The sequence below is a fragment of the Lycium barbarum genome, chromosome 3 (genome assembly GCF_019175385.1).
Source record: "Lycium barbarum isolate Lr01 chromosome 3, ASM1917538v2, whole genome shotgun sequence".
Taxonomy (NCBI): domain Eukaryota; kingdom Viridiplantae; phylum Streptophyta; class Magnoliopsida; order Solanales; family Solanaceae; genus Lycium; species Lycium barbarum.
In genome coordinates this window covers 4,319,379-4,336,569 of record NC_083339.1, presented here as the reverse complement: position 1 = coordinate 4,336,569, position 17,191 = coordinate 4,319,379, and the positions used below count along the sequence as shown (strand labels likewise).

At 36.5% G+C, this 17,191-nt stretch overlaps 1 protein-coding gene across 2 annotated transcripts; it reads right to left on the bottom strand.

Moving 5' to 3' along the window:
• Window positions 1–544: 544 nt before the first annotated feature.
• Window positions 545–12,738, bottom strand: LOC132629970 (uncharacterized). 2 transcript variants are annotated; one of them, XM_060345422.1, is made up of 21 exons: window positions 11,538–12,733; window positions 9,479–9,550; window positions 9,172–9,376; window positions 8,972–9,080; window positions 8,185–8,277; window positions 7,979–8,071; window positions 7,755–7,847; window positions 7,569–7,661; window positions 7,400–7,481; window positions 7,237–7,296; window positions 7,071–7,123; window positions 6,781–6,947; window positions 3,756–3,969; window positions 3,616–3,673; window positions 3,478–3,534; window positions 3,063–3,308; window positions 2,247–2,311; window positions 2,102–2,158; window positions 1,913–2,006; window positions 985–1,125; window positions 545–871 (listed from the first exon to the last, which is right to left on the bottom strand). In XM_060345422.1, exons 1-21 carry the CDS (start codon window positions 12,597–12,599, stop codon window positions 743–745), a joined length of 3,243 nt encoding a protein of 1,080 aa, XP_060201405.1. In that variant the 5' UTR covers window positions 12,600–12,733; the 3' UTR covers window positions 545–742. The 2 variants fall into 2 exon arrangements, with proteins under 2 accessions (XP_060201405.1, XP_060201406.1); XM_060345423.1 differs by lacking the exons at window positions 545–871; window positions 985–1,125; window positions 1,913–2,006; window positions 2,102–2,158; window positions 2,247–2,311 and having other exon boundaries at window positions 3,093–3,325; window positions 11,538–12,738.
• Between the last annotated feature and the right edge of the window lie 4,453 nt (window positions 12,739–17,191).

The window sequence follows — 17,191 nt, the reverse complement described above, 5'->3', positions numbered from 1 at the left end:
GGGCTACATATTGATCAAAACCGATGGGAGGTTATTGATCAAAAGCACCACGGTTGTCATCAAGTTGATGGGTAACCTCCAATTTCCAGATCAGGGGCATTAAATGGAAGGGTTGGGTTGATCTTGAACATGGCAAAATGTGCAAATTTAACAATTAGGGGGGTAAATGATTACTTGGACTAAAATTAGCTAGGTCAAAATGAACTAAATCATGGAGCATAACTCAACCCATCCTCTCTTGCTAAATTTTATTAGTATTTTTCTTCTTTTCTTATAATTTTTTTGATGAAGTTTTCCTATAATTTTTTAAGTACATAGCCAAATTTTCTTTTCTTTATAATGCTTATACATAATATACCACACAACAAAAATATCTTTCTAAATTATTTTGACAAGATCTCCCTTGAATCAATTTGGGGATTACACATCAGCCCCAGAAAATTTAATATTGGAGCATTCTTCAAAGGATAAGGTATGTTTCTTCTTTCACTCTTTCAATACCCAAGGGGTGGGTTGGGGCTGTTCGACAAAAAGCACACGAATCTAACTTATAAACATGCAACAGCATTGACTTTTAAGTAATAAGAACCTTCTTTACAAAATTTTGATCCTCTCAAATTCATAATTTGTAAAGTTTAACTCATCCTCTTTGATTAAATAAGATTCTAATATATACATGTGATCAGAAATCTCTCTACAAAATGGGTTGAATGGAAAAAAAATTCCTATTTGCAGCCTACTACTACTCATCTGGTGCATCAGTTTCAGTTTCCTCATGCCGAATGATTCGACATTTAGGAACCATTTTTTCCAGCATAGATGTTCCTTTAAAGGTAATCATTTGCCAACAGGTTTTTTTGTAGCTGACAAGCTGCAATGTAAAACAGTCGCTTAGAAGAATTAAAAAGGATAGTCGCTTTGTATTCGAAGGGGAAAAGAAGACGGAAAACAGATGCAGCAGAGGCCAGGACTTGTACAACATACCTGATCTGGTGGGATCTCTTTGAATCCGAATTTCTCGGTCCATATTGACATTGATTCAACAGCAGCAGGGAGTACAAATTTTCTGACATTTAAGAATGCAAGCAATTTTTCTATACAGGAGAGAAGCAACTGAAAGTAACCCTGTAAATATTCAAAGCATACGTTCTTAACTTGGACATGTCAAGAACAATAGCTGAAGAAAGATCGCTAATAAGATGTATTCCACTATTTCTAATTACTTGACAGGCCTCTAACATGTAATAAGCAAGAACTATGATTTCCCATAAAAGAATCATCAGAATCAAACATCTAGTGTCAACATGAGTACATGACGATGTCAGATACACTATGTTGCCAATCAATGTTCTCCACCGTGGCAAAAAATGAATTAGGATTAGAGTGGGTGTTAAGGGACATCCAGTTAGGTTTAAATGTGTCTTAGTATTACCCAAATTAGAACCCCTTGAGGATCATCTTGAAGAAAATAGACCAACAATAAAGACGAACGTAAAAGCTGAAATACTGCCGGCCGCCCAATAGGCCAGTAGTCCAGCAGAAGTCAAACTTCTGCGATTGGCCAATAAATTTTGGAGGATGCTGGGCCTCTTCCACCAGTTTTTTAACAAATTCGTCATATCTACATACGTTGGGTCAAATATGGTCAAGCAGGAGAAGTTTATAAAGAAATGGTCCAGTCAGGCAACCAACCTTCTTTTTTACGCAACTCCAAACTTTAAAAGCCAAAATAAGTATAAATAAGGCAAGACATTCAAAATATGGACCTTCAGAATGTAACTATATGTAACCCAATCAAGTAGTGAATGAAATTTAAAGAGTATGCGACACAGGTAAAGCAACAAAAATTGAGAGAAAGTCATCCGATAGAAAATAAATTGAACCATTTTCCTGAACAGTTACACAGCTTTACCTGGCCCTGGCTATCAATACGTGTTGCCACAAGAGGAAGCTCTGCCATATCCTGACCAAAAATACGGAGGATCCCTGCTGATACTACTATTGAGCTGCACGATAACCAAATAGCCTTTTAAGTTATGTAATCAAAATGTGCTTAAAAATGAGAAGTTTCAAACGAAACAAATTGCAACACATTTCTTACTTTACTGTCAATATAGCACAGTACATGCCCCCAAAGTCTTGGCCCCTAATATTCCTTCTGCAAGGAAGAACAAATATCATAGATAACAACAATGGCAAAATAAATAAAAATCCAGTTCACTCTGCATAACAACGAAGAAGCTTACCCATAGACCATAGATGGAATGAAATCACGTCCAGTTGCCGAATCAACAATAGGATCAAAGCAATCCTGAAAAGTCAATAATGATGATGATTCTAACTTTTTCACTCATATCATTGACAAAACAAAAGATACAACCTCAAAATAGTTTTAAAACCCTTTAAGGGAACACAGAAAATCTAAATGAACCAACCACAAAACATCGCAGAACAAGAAAGTCACAAAACCTCTATGTGAGCGTACAAGAAAAAATATGACGAAATAACATCAAGAGAACATTATATCAACTCCGACTACAGAAGGAAACAGCAGGTAAAATTCCACGAAAGAAATTACCATTGGAATATAGCGATGACAAGTCTGTTTCTCATGATTAATAAATTCTTTGAAGCACTAATTCTCATTTCTCAAAAAAAAAAAAATTGATGAAATAAGATGTTGTATTAGGAAGGCATCAAGTAGATGCATGTTACATACACAAAAGAATCGTGGTTAACTCCTGAGAATAAAAACTTCAAATCTAAATCAGGGAGTTAACCAGAAAGCAAAAATATGGTCTCTAAGCCATATTGATGGAGCTAATGAAGTCTAAATTCTCATTTCTCAAAATTAAACTTAATGTGGCCACATAAAAATCACATAATCAAAGTTACAAAATAATGTAAAGGCATAAAACTGAACCCTACTCAGCAAACCCATCCCATCTCAGATAAGTTGGAGACTAAACAGTTTAAGTAACATCACACAGTGAACATGGTTATCACAGCCAAAGTCTGCTCACTGAAAGTGTGGACAAAAATAATTCAGGGCTGATGCTTACATGGAAAATTGAAACAGCTTCTGCTAGTAACACTCTGGTTTCACGAGAAGTAATTTTGCCACTTAGAAGTCTCCATCTCACATCAGGAACACCAACAAAATCCAAACGCTTTTCCTTTAGCTTCATTCTTACAGCGCCCAGGCAAGATTCTGACAGCTTCTCTTCTCCCGAGTTCAGCGAATTTTGCAGTGCAGAATAGATCCTCTTGCAATCCACACAGCAGAACCATTTTCCTTTAGGCAGCTCCTGCGATGCAAGTTGCACTAAATTTTTAACATGAGAATCCCAAAAAATATAAATTTAAAAAGGAAAAGAAAAGAGGAAAACAGGGAATGAAACAAAATGAAGGAGCAGGAATCCTGGACAAAGAACGGAGATCTCCCATGAAATAATCCTAAAATGCAAATGGACTAACCTTTAAATCAGCTATCTTGCGTTTCTTCAAGCAGCCAACATGATATTCCTTCTCACACTGGATATGAAAGGTGAGTAAAGCCTTTTAATCATATAACTTGGTCGAATAAGGCAGTTATAAGAAATGTAGAGGAAATACCTGGTCACAAAGGATAACCGTGCGTGGACCAAATCCAGATTTACTGAAATCGTAACACCTGTGTACAACAAATATTCGCTTCATTATACTACAAAAGCTAAGACATTAGGTTTTGAACAACTTTAAAAGCAGACAACTACCTGCATAAAACACATGCTATAACTTCTGCCTCTTCTGGGTTCTTGACAATACGAATGCAACGTTGGGTTATTTGCTCTATGGGATCAATACCAGAAACCCTCCCAGCAGCAACAGCATTTGCATTGTGCTCCGCAAACTTCTCCCTCTGAAACTTGTTTTCACAATACTTACAGTACCATTTACCAAGGGGAACAGCTGACAATGATGCACATTCTGCATAGACAATTGAAAACAAACATCAATACCACTTAAATGGAATATTGAAATTTTACCAGTAAAGGAACCAGAATTTTTAAGAGGTGAAAGAAAGAAAAATGAAACAAAACAGATGCAAGTCTGAAATTTTCTCAAAACTAGAAAAAAGAAAGAAACAGAGGCAAGTCTGAAATTTTCTCAAAACTAATCCATAGCTGCATGCTGCTCACCTAAATGGAGACATGGAACTGATTGTCCAAAAACACAGCTTATTTGTCATTATAAGCAAATCTATAGGATTAAGTAGACAACTATCAGAACCTTAATATTTCTTTCTTTTATTTTTAGAGATGATCAGTCCAGGTACTTGTGCTTGGGAGGGGGGAAGGGGCACTGGTGGGAGGTAGCAGGTACCAGTGGAATAGTCAAGGTGTGCGCAAGCTATCTGGGACCACCGTCATCAAAAAGAAAAAGTAACAGCCACTTGTGACTTAGTGGCTGTGTCTTCCTTATTAAAGGGGATCAATAAGAATTTACAGAAGCAGTCCACATGGCAAACTGGTAGAGCAAAAACTTCATCCAAAACAAACAAGAAGGCAGGTACAACATTTTTATCAAGTTCAAGTCGATTAACAAGGCGCTAGGATAATCTTCCCAAGTGTTTGTACTGAATAGATCAATATTTCAAATTTAACGTGTTGGGAATTATTAGAGACGAAGTGGTTATCATCTAAAACTAAAAGGTCAACTTCAATCAATTCATACTACTTAAAGGCTCACTGCTGTAGACCTTAGCTCAATTGATTTCACTTAAAGGAGGCACGAGGCATGAATCTGAATCATTCAGATCTTAGCCCATGAAGAATATTTTTGTTTTGTCCTTGTGCAACCATTCTTTGCTCTCGGTACGTCTGATTCATTCAAATCTTGTAGTCTTTTTGAGAAGGGCTTTTTTAAGAAGGAATGTAAGATTCATGCGAATGTGACCATTTAGTCTGCTATCCCATTATCACTGTGTAACCGCCGACGCCATCACCACTAACCACCTCTATCACTAACCCCCACCTAATGACCAACCATCATCACCACCAACCTCTACTCCACCTCCTCCACATAACCACCACAGGCAACCTCTACCATCACGACAACCACCCCACAACCATCATCGTCGATCGCCACCATCACCGTCAGCTTTAAGAGTGTACTTTGTCAAACAAACAATTTCTACAACACCATGTAAATTTATATTTTCTCTAGAATTAGTGGATATAATATATAATTATTAGTCTTTTTGAATTTTTTTTATCAGCTTCTATTTTTATTTTTATTTTGGCAATTTTTATTAGCTTCTAAATAAAGATAAATTATACTTCCTCTATCTCGTTTCATGTGACACTTATCCTTTTTAGACTGTCCCCGAAAAGAAAGACACCTTTCTCTTTTTGGAAACTACTTAAGCTTAGCATCCCTATTTTACCCTTTTTTTTTATGACATGGGAACCCGCAACCGCTACCCTTCGGGTGCGCACAGGGTAAACCCAGCTCCTATGCAATAGCTCGCAAACCACACAGGAGAGGTAACCCGCACTAGGCAAGCCCAGTGCGACGAGCTCGACCCAGAAGGCAAATCCCCTGCTGTCGAACATCCCTATTTTACCCTTAATGACATGATTTAGGGGAACTCTCACCACCACTCATTTAAAAGGATACTTTAGATATATTTGGTTAAGTCATCTTTAATTTCTTAAATTCCGTGCCCAGTCAAAAACTGTTACATAGATTAGTCGAAGAGAGTATTAAGTTCAATGCTGAGAAAACAAACAGTTTTAATTTACCAGCATCCAGATTCAGAAACAATATATTAATAATCGTACATGTATTCAGATGGCATAATACATAAACAGGTCCTCAGCTGGCAAGTATGCCCTCCAACTTTGGGTGTGCACAAGTAGGCACCTCAACTTGTATAAAGTTGAACACGTAAACACAAATGCTGACGTGGCACATAAAATTTGAGGTGTTTAGATGATCATTCTATAAGTTGGAGTGTTTAACTGGCAAAGTGGAGACAAGTTGAGGTTCCTACTTGTCCACCCCCAAAGTTGGAGGGAACACTTGCTAGCTGAGGCCAAGTTTGAGGGCCTGTTTATGTATTATGCCTATTCAGATTCATACATCTTCATCTTAATATAAACAAACAAGGCCTCAGTCCACTTGAGTAATCCTTATTCATCATCAGAGACTCCTCTAAAGAACTGAATAAGATAGTTTAGATGGAAAATGGTTCAAAACATTGCACAATGTGATTCATGATCAGAGTTGAAATTGTTTCAGACATATTATCTTCCTCTACAATATGCTTAATACTTTTTCCTCTCTAACTTTGTCCTCCCAAGATATGAAGAGCACACTAAACCTGAAAGACATCTAAGGAGTTTTGAGCCTATTACAAACTAAACAATCCTGGCACTTCGACAGTAACTTCCACAATTAGCGATATATAATATCTTTTCTTTATCTCTTTTGCTTTATCTTAACATGCCTCTCTAGTTTGCCCCGGGAGGGTAGTGTGGGGGTAAGGGCGGGGGTTGTGTCCCAATGTCTAACTTGGTGCTCTAATGCCAGACGACAAATTTATGAGCAGTTGTCATAACCTGACCCAACACACACACGCGGACACACCCGAAAAAAGGAAAAAAAGAAAAGCTAGTTAATGCATGGGATGATGAAATAGAACTTGATGGTTTTAATCATCAATAAGAAAATAAAGAAACCCCACATGCACAAAAGAAAGTGTTGGGTGGAAATATTAAGGCCCTACAATTTAACCTTTATGGAAGGCCCTTGGGCATCCATCACAAAGCACCAGTTTTCCACCATCTGCGCATATGATGCACAGGTCATCACTGTCTTTGACAGAAGACTTACGGCCTTTCAATAGGGATATAGCAAATTCATGCAGGGACACTCCATTTGAAGTGTAAATGTATCCATAGCTGCAGAAACATGAGAAAATGTCAAACATCTAAATGGGAATGCGTCAGAAGAAAAAGGTAAGCTAACAGCTAATGAGGATGAATTTTCGTTAAAAGACAGCTAAACAGAAGAATGACACTGACGGTTTTTTGCGAGACGCCCAACCTGCATGAGCTTCAAATTGTGATGGACTAACCTAACCATGACAGGAAAGCAATCATTATGTCTTATGTGACGGTTATGAAACCCTATGCAAAGAACCAAGGTTTTCATTTTTTGGAAAAATTATGCAAGCTACAAGAATTGTACCTCAGAATTGCAGCAAGAACAAAATATACCAGATCCCTGCTTATAACCAATGAGCAATTTCTGCCAATGATAAATGAGCAAATCACAATTATAACAAAACAAACCATATTTAGCATCTAGCACTTATAAGATGTCTCAACTAAGAAAAGGGAATGCTCGGTACCTTTCCACGAGAATAATAAGCTACTTCAGTCCCATCGGGCAGTCCACCTTCCTCAAAAACCAACCAATGCAGTTTTTGATCCCTAAATGCAAGCAATCACATTGACTTAAAGAAATGTGCTGACAGATGAAATCCAGAATAGCAAATGTCAAAGAGGAATGGCACCAACTTTTTTGTAATTTTCCATTGGGTCCTAGAGTGTACTGAAACACCAAGAGAACCAATTTTCAAGGAACTCGAAGCTGCAATGGATTTCGACAATCTGAATTAAAGAATACAGGCACCATACAAGTGAGAGGTAATATATCAGATAAAAGGAAATTACTGGCAATTGACTAGCCAAATATTCACCAACTTTTTTGAGATCTTGCTCTGCATCTTATCTCCGAAAGAGTTGCACATCGTGGCAGCTCCATTTGAGTGTGGAGAAAGAACTGGATTGGATAACCTAGATGGTTCCAAATAAAAGTGCATAAGAGAGAGATGGCAAAAATTTGCATTTTTACAGAGTAAATTTGATGTTGCAGACAAAGCAAAGTGAAAATATCAAATAGAGAAACATTGAGTAACATAACACACCTGTTTGGTGTCTTCAACTGATCCCTCCTTCCTGAGATTATATGCGCCGAAGATATTCTGAGGGACTTTTTCCTTGAATATATTTCCACAGCCCTTACAGCAATAATAAAACATCATTATTACATGTTGGCTAAACCATTTAGTCATGCTGAAAATATTCAGACTGCAAAATCAAGCAGAATTAGTCAACTGGAAAAGATACCAACTTTTTCTTTTTTCTTCCTCTACTCCTTTTTAGTGAAGTATCTGACGCAGTTGAATTTTCGGAGGAATTTATGTTCAGAACGGGCTCAAATATCCTAATTTTGCAAAAACAAGATTAGCAATGTCATTAAAACAAGAGCAGAGACTACTGAGAGCTTCTGACTATGCAAATACATCTATACAAACTAAAAAGTAATATAAATTGCAACATAACCATTCATAAGAATAAATCAGCTAATGCTTACAAGGAAAAATCATAAACTCAACTCTCAAAAAGATATTAATAATAAAGAAACATGAGATGTGACAAAGTGTCCTTTGGTTAATGCAATTAATAGTGTTAAATCCATGCTACTTGTCCGAAAGAATGATAAATAGCTTTAAGTTCATGACAAGCACTAGTTTTATTCCATTCATCAGAAGCACTAATCCTGAAAGCCAACTGAGAGCAGAAACATCTGCCTCGCGCTAAATAGATTTAATAGACCATGCTCTTACGACTTAGCCTTTTGCTTGGACACAAGCAGATCCAGGATTTGAAGTTGATGGATTCCTTCACAGTCAAATATTTATAAATATTTAATTTCTTAATACATATACAGGGTCTGAGCCAAAGCTATTTAGTTTAAGGCCACAAGATTCAAAAGTCTTCTTTACATTCTTAAAACTTCATGCCTAGTCAAACTAAGACACATAAAATGCAACTGATGGAGTATAAGAAGACTAGAGTCCAGTGAAACACCCAAAAGTATCAATATAATCATAAGCTTATTTTCAACAGAAACATACCCAGCTTCAACTTTTATTGACTGAGTTGGAGTGGCTTCTGATCTTAAAGAGACTACGCAAGAATCACAAATTTGATCAATTTTTCCAACTGAAGTTGCAGCAAAATACCCTGGCCACCATGAGAAATCAAGAAAAAGATCATTTGAGTGTACTTGTGCGAAAACCTGTCAACATATTCAACTTCACATAAGAAAGCTCACTTTTGCAATTCTGACATATGATATTTTCTTTCACAGGAATCGGGCCAATGAAGCTCCGAATTGTTGCTTCTAAATTCTTCAAAGAACCTTTCCTGCATTCTTTGACCACATCAAGGAGACTCTTCCCATTCTCCAGGCAGATATACTGTGATGCACGTCTATATGTTTTACATGCATGGATCTCAAATTTGCAAGGAGGAACAACCTAAAAGAAAGTCATACAGCCAGTTAATGGAAATGTTAAGACCCAAACAACTACAGAGTCAACAAAGAGCAAAAAAGAGATACAGAAATAACAAATACTCACCCTGGCACCCTTGCACAGATCACAAGAACATAGAATTCCAATATCTTTGACTGTTCCCCTCAGTGGAATTCCCTAAATTAAGACAATTCAGCCTTCAGAATAAGATAAAACTAATCAATTCCATGACCATTTTGAATTTTCAGTCCAAACTAGATGAGGAACATTGATAGGAAAAGCTAGATAAGCTTTTTGACAAGAGAAACTGCACAGCAAACTAAATGATGTAGCTTCCTGCAATAATAAATCCATGTAACATGTCCACACTCCACAGTTGAATGCCAATGCTGCTTTACTGTTTTCAACTCGACTCCCATTCATGTTCGGGCTATAACTCTATAAACAGAGCACACTCAACATACATTGTTTTCTAATAATCACATCGCATAATATAAACGGGCTCCAATGGTTTTCTCCCATAACTACCCCAGAAAGAAGAAAGTCCGACAACTGGGCAACACCAAAAAAATCTACACACGGTGTTTCCAGCCCTTTTTTTTTTTTATAACCGTGGTGTATGGGCCAGCTTACGTGCACTCGAATAATGTCACGGGGTATCGGCTACCTCCCACCAGCACAGGTACCGGATAACACAGTCCAACAAGACTTGGAGAGATAGAAAGAAATCACCTAGTGTTGCGGGTTTTGAACCTAAGACCTCATGATTCTCAACCCACTTCATTGATTACTAGGCCACACCGTTGGGTGCGTTTCCAGCCCTTTCTTTAGCTAATAATGAATATGTATGTGTCTTTTTTTTTGTGTGTGTGTGTGTGTCTGTAACAACTATTATTAAGCCTCTGTCAAGATCATATGTAACCAGTCTGCTCTATCCAGACCCAAATCAGGGGCGGAGTCAGGTGGGAGCAAGGGGTTCACGGGCAGAAAATTACTCTATATATACAAGGTTGAAATTATTTTTATGTATATACTATAGTAAATGTTCAATCCCTTTGACGTCCTCTTGCGTTTACCTAAGACAGGAATTCTCTACAAACAAAATGCCACGGGTTCAAATCGTGTCATCCCTACCTATTACTGCTCCTTTGGGCAGTAACGAGGGATCAATTTTGATTATTTTGAGCCCCTATGAACCCCGCCTCAGTAAAAATTCTGGCGACACCACTGACCTAAATCATTCCAAATAGAAGTATAGCAGAGTTAATTATAAGGTTCAAAAATATACAGCCCAACATAACTTATTACGCCACGTAGCCTAAATACAATATTATACAACACTATACCTGCGGAAAAGCATTATACATAATGTATCAACCTGGTATAAAAGTGCATAATAGTGTATAAAAGGTGTTTATACACAAATATGGGCTAAACCGGGTAACAAACTCAAAATATGGGCAACGTGGCGTAAATATTTTCTCCAATTATACATAGAGCATAATTTTCCCTGTATTATTTTGAACCCCCTTATGAAAAATTCTGGCTCCGCGCCACTAACCCAAATCATTCCAAATACAAGTATAGCTGAGTTAATTATAATGTACAGATATTTTTTTATTTTTTTTTTGGTGAAGTATAATGTACAGATATTTTCATGCAACAATAATACATAAAGAAAAAAAAAAAAAACATTACCCTCTTGCCACCATTCCCTAATAACTAATACATGTATTACTAATACCTGCATAACTCTAATCAGCTACTAAATGACCCCTTAATGCGTAAGAAAACAAACAAATAAACAATCCACACACGTTTAAGCTTAGAAAGCATTACCCTCTTGCCAACATTATAGAAAACTGCATATCCCTCAAGCAAACCAAGTCTCGAACATGAACTTTACTACACGTGATCAATTTCCCATATAACATGAATGTATCAACCTGGTATAAAAGTGTATAATAGCATATAAAAGGTGTTTATATACACAAATACGGGCTAAACCTGGTAATTTTCCCTATATATTTTGAACCCCCTCAGTAAAAATTCTGGCTCTACGCCACTAACCCAAATCATTCCAAATACAAGTATAGCATAGTTAATTATAATATATTGGTATTTTCATGCAACAATTAATATGTAACAAAAAAAAAAACCTTACCCTCTTGCCACCATTATAAAAAACCGGATATCCCTCAAGCAAACCAGTTTCGAAAAGCTCCTTAACGGTAGTAGGTCTTCCTATAATCGATATCTTCTTCGATATTTCCATACTACTACTCAATACAGACACACCATTACTATCATGAACTTCACCACATGTAATCAATTTACCTTCCAACAATTCCAAATTCTCATTAGACATATCAAGTGGTTCCACATTAACAGTAGTAACACAGTTGACTGTTAACGTTGACTCCTCTTTGACTTCAATTTCCACCATTTTACCCTCTGTTACGTCGTTAATTACAACTTTACCACTCAAATCACTCGGTTCATCTTCAACGCCACCGTTGCGCACTGGAATTCCCGAAATACCCTTTGTTTCATCGTTAATTACAATTTTACCACTTGAATTACACCTCAAATCACTCAGTTCTTCTTCAACGCTGCCATTGCGCACTGGAATTACGGAAATACCCTTTGTTTCATCGTTAATTACAACTTTACCACCTGAATTACACTCATTAGCTGCACTTTTCAATCTCTTGCACACTGGAATTACGGAATTACCCTCAGTTTCATCGTTAATTACAACTTTGCCACTTGAATTACACTTCAAATCACTCCGTTCTTCTTCAACGCTACCGTTGCCCGATGGAATTACGGAAATACCCTCGGTTACATCGTTAATTACAACTTTTCCACCGGAATTACACTTCAAACCACTCGGTTCTTCTTCGACGTCAACATTCTCACCCTTGCGCACTGGAATTACCGAAATACCCTTTGTTTCATCGTTAATTACGACTTTACCACTTGAATTACCCTCGGTTACATCGTTAATCACAACTTTGCCACTTGAATTACTACGCTCATTAGCGTTACTTTTCAATCTCTTGTTCCTTGTGTATACAACGACGCCGTTAGTGTCACGATTCCGAACCGGAGCATTAACCGAACCGTTCGATTCCGGTTTAATAACGTAACGCCGATCAGTTGTTCCGGTTTCGGTTTTGAGAACCGGTGACGTGGCTAACGGCTGTGACACGTCACGGTTCATCGTCGGTGTGAGAGCTATATATGGATCTATGGGAAACTGAAACCCTTATTCAAGTGTGAAGATTGTGAGAGTCCGTATTAATTAACTAATGAAGCTGGAATGAAAATAATACTTATGACCAAAAAAGGTTGCAATATAAATGAGTGGAAAGTGAATTATTTTAAAGTTTTAAGTAAAAGAAGAAAGTAAATTGCCTGAATTGAGCAATTCGCAAAATTATCCTTCTTTTGGGGTGGTCTTTTAACTTTTGTCCCTCAAATTGGCGGTCTTTAATTTTTGTCTTTTGCCTAAAATTCATGAGTTTCAAGTTCGAACATTTAGTTAGTCAAAAAATTTTAAAAAAATCCTAAAGGAGAGTTTGAATTTCGCTCTGCTCTCTCCGGCAGACTTTTAGTTATGCTTAACTAAAAGTTAAAAATTTTAAAAAAAATTGTAAGGCAGAGTTTGAATTTCGCTCTGCTCCCTCCGCCAGACTTTTAGTTATGCTCTACCAGAAATGGCAGACTTTGCCTTGAGGCATGTATTTTATTTTCTTAACTTTTCAAGGCAAACTTTTAGTTATGCCGGATCCGGCATAACTTTAGTTTTTCCTTAAGGCGTGTATGTCAGATCCAGCATACATGCCCCCAGCCTTGCCTTGCAAAATTATTTTTTTATTTTATGTTTAAGCAGTGGTTCGAACCCAGAACCTCAGGTATTCGTCCACCTTTCCAAGCGAAGGGCAAAACTTAAAGATCACAAATATGAAGGGTAAAATTTAAAGATCACAAATATGAGGGACAAAATTTAAAGACCACCCCAAAAGAAGGACAATCCGCGCAAAAAATGGGCATGAATTTCCTTTCAAATGACCTGGTCTTTAATTTTTGTCCTTCAAATGGTCTGATTTTTAATTTTTGTCCTTTAACAATCGAATTGGCGTTACTCTAGTTTCTCCTCCTTCGATTTCTGCTACTATCTGTTGTTTCTTATACTTTGATTATCATATTAATTTGTGGTAGTTATTGCTTCTTCTTTTTCCTTTCATCCTGCTTTATCATGCATCTATAGTATTTTTCACATGATTTTTTATACTGCTTTGAGTTGCTTGTTTTTGTGTCGAGAGTCTATCGGAAACAACCCCTCGACCGTCCAAAGTAGAGGTAAGATTTGCATACACTTTACCCTTCTCAAATTCTACTTTGTGAGATTTTACTGAGTATGCTGCAGCAATTTGTGCCTAGTTGGATACAAGTTCCTACGAAAAGGTACTACTTTGTTAGGAGGAGCAAAAATTAAAGACCAACACAAAATAGGGGAAAAGTTCAAATGGCCCATTCTAAAACACCCACAATGGAGTACAGTACTGACCAATTTGCAAAAAAAAAAAAAAAAAGCATTTCTGTTTGTGCAAAAAATTGTGAAAGTATTTTCGTCATCCGTGTACTTGAGTAAAATGCAAAAGGTTGAAAAAATAAAATAAAATAAAATTTGGCCTCAGATTTTGACTGAAAAGTTTTGTCTGTTATTCAATTCGATATTTGGGTGTTTTTTTTTTTATGACAATGGTGTTTAAGTGATTGTGCACCTTAATTATTTCATTAAGTATTCGCTACCTCTCGTAAGCATAGATATTAAAGTAACTCTATCCATTAAAATTCAGGTAAATAAAAGAAATTGCCCAATATTTTTTATTTGGTGAGAAATGCTGAAAAATTATTAGACTGATATTTGATTGAAGCTCAAAGAAAATAAACTGAACAATGTGTGCGCATCTAATATGTAATATGTACGATCAATTGTAATACTCATATTTAATATGATTTGGTAATAAACGCGGATTATTTGATGTAAATTATATGATTCTCAATTTCCTATTGCTTACACTTATCATGGTAAACTCTTCATTTCCTCTTCTAATTATTTTGTTCCAGATAATATATGGCCTAATCTTTGCTTAGTATTTGCAAATTCACTATGAATTAACAAATATTTAATGCTCTCTCTAAATCAATAAGTCCCGGCTTTTCTATTAAGGACATCAAAAAGAATAAATTCTTTTCAGGCTCAATAGTTCTATTTGTTGATGATATTGCCCCCACTTCCTTTGCTCATATTTCTTCTCATGCATTGGGTTAAAATAAGGGGAAATTTCAGAAATATACAATTTGCTCACTTACATTGCAAAAAAATAGTCCAAAATTTACATTGCAAAGCTTTAGCCCAAAAACACTTTTATACAGTGTTATACACTTATATACAAAAGACAGGTACATTATGTATATAGGTGTTTGAAGGTGTATAATGTGTAGGTATATACACTAAAAAATATAATTATACAATATTATACACAAATATGCATGAATACACATTTATACACGATTATACACTGGACTAATTACATTATGTATATGGGTGTATAAACATGTATAATAGTGTATAAGAGGTGTGTATACACCCATATAGGATATTATACACTATTATACACCCATTACCCCTGCACCTACCAGTTTCTCCACCTCCTGCAACTTCCCCTCCGTCGGCGTGACTCGAAATTTCTAGCCGGAACTCATCATCGGAGCTCAGTCGCGCAACAACCACAACGCCGCCGCCGCTCCATCTCCGGCCAAACAACTTAGACCAAACCCAACGCCACCAGTGGTTCTCGTTCGCCATCAATGGTTGTTTGCCAGCGACGTAGTGGTGGTCGGAGATTACGAGAGCATGAGAGAGGAGGCAGAGAGAGAGGGGGGAGGAGAGTGGGTCATTTTTTCGTAAGATTTAAAAATATGGGTCAATTTTAATAGCATTGTTACACTAATTCTCTTAAAATAACTCATACTACTGTTGTATATCCCTTCTTTGAAGTTGAACAGAATTCCCTTTGAACTTCTTTTCGCAAATAACTCACATATTATCATCTAAAAGTTTTTGAGTGTTGTTGCTATCCTATTTTGATAGATTATTTTGAATTTTGATTGTTCTTGTCTATAGCATATGTTTATCTACATTTATTTTGTGTGTGCGCAATATGTTAATTTATGTTAGTACGTATTAGTTTTCTATCGCTTTGTATGTGATATAGTACTCTCTTCCTTTCCTGTACAATTTGTTAGGCTTATTTATGGACGAAGTGCAAAGATCATTTTTTTGCACGGATTGACCTTCTTTTTGGGGTGGTCTTTAAATTTTGGCCCTCATATTTGTGGTCTTTAAATTTTGCCCTTCGCTTGAAAAGGTAGGCGAATACCTGAGGTTCTGGGTCTGAACCCCCGCTTAGGCATAAAATAAAATAAAAAATTCGCAAGGCAGGGCTGGAGGGGTGTATGCCGGATCCGGCATACAATCCTTAAGGAAAAACTAAAGTTATGTCGGATCCGGCATAACTAAAAGTTTGCCCCATAAGGCAGAATTTTTCCTTAAGGCATAGTTTAGTTATGTCTTATGGGGCAGACTTTTAGTTAAGGCATAACTAAAAGTATGCCCCATAAGGCCAGAACTTTTCCTTAAGGCATAAACTTTGCCTTATAAGACAAACTTTTAGTTATGCCTTAATGAGAAGTTCAGCCCTATGGGGCATACTTTTCGTTATGTCTTATGGGGCACACTTTTAGTTAAGGCATAACTAAAAGTTTATCTTGAAAAGTAAAAAATAAATAAAAATATATGCTTCAAGGCAAAGTCTGTCCCCTCCGACAGACTTTTTGTTAAACATAACTAAAAGTCTGTCGGAAGGGGCATAGCGAAATTCAAACTCTTCCTTGTGAATTTTTTTAAAATTTTTGACTGAGCAGGGGTTCGAACCCGGAATCCATGGGTTTTAGCCGAGGGGCAAAATTTAAAGACCACAAATATGACGGGCAAAATTTAAAGACCACCCCAAAAGAAGGGCCATTCACAGAATTGCCCTGCAAAGATAGTCGATTTCAAGATGTACACCATTTAAGTCATAGCCGGAATTCTTATTCTTTTTGAAAGTTTAGCCATTATTAAATCAACTTTAGGCGTGCGAGTCTGAAGCGCAAAGTATAACTTCAGACAATTCGAAAGCAAACAACTTCAACTATTTTTGCTTGAAGTTCAAGTCATATATGACTGAACTTCAACCATTTTTACGCGAAGTGCAGACCATAAACGAACTTCAACCATTTTAAAATGAAATGCATGCAATATATGACTGAATCACTTGACAATTAAACTTCTAACCCCCTGTTTGGATGGTGGTTTCCCGTGGTTCATTAATGTACAGTATGGTGTTGTGCAGTATGGTATTGTATTGTACTGTACTGTATTAATGAACACAATGTTTGGATACACTGTATCGTTTCTTGTGGTTTAATAATCATCTTATTGTTTGGTTTGACTGTATGGTGTTGTATAATAACATGTAGGTTTACTAAAATACCCTTAATTAATATAACTATTAAAAATATCAACAAGTACTAGGATAATCCCAATTTAAAGGACAATAAATAACTGCTTTGTTCTCTTTTTCTTTTTCTTTGACTCTATAACTTTTAATTCTTCCAGAAACATATGAACAATTATCAGCAAAAAACTTCTCCAATAATATGAAACAAAAAGTTTATGTATTCCACGTATAGAGAAGATCA

Excerpts from the sequence above, each read along its gene's own strand:
- LOC132629970 (XM_060345422.1), bottom strand. The coding sequence starts at position 12,599 with ATGAACCGTGACGTGTCACAGCCGTTAGCCACGTCACCGGTTCTCAAA. Across the intron at positions 9,081-9,171 it reads CATATGTCAGAATTGCAAAA|GGTATTTTGCTGCAACTTCA; the intron begins GTGAGCTTTCTT and ends CATGGTGGCCAG. Across the intron at positions 7,662-7,754 it reads CAGAGCAAGATCTCAAAAAA|ATTGTCGAAATCCATTGCAG; the intron begins GTTGGTGAATAT and ends TCTTTAATTCAG.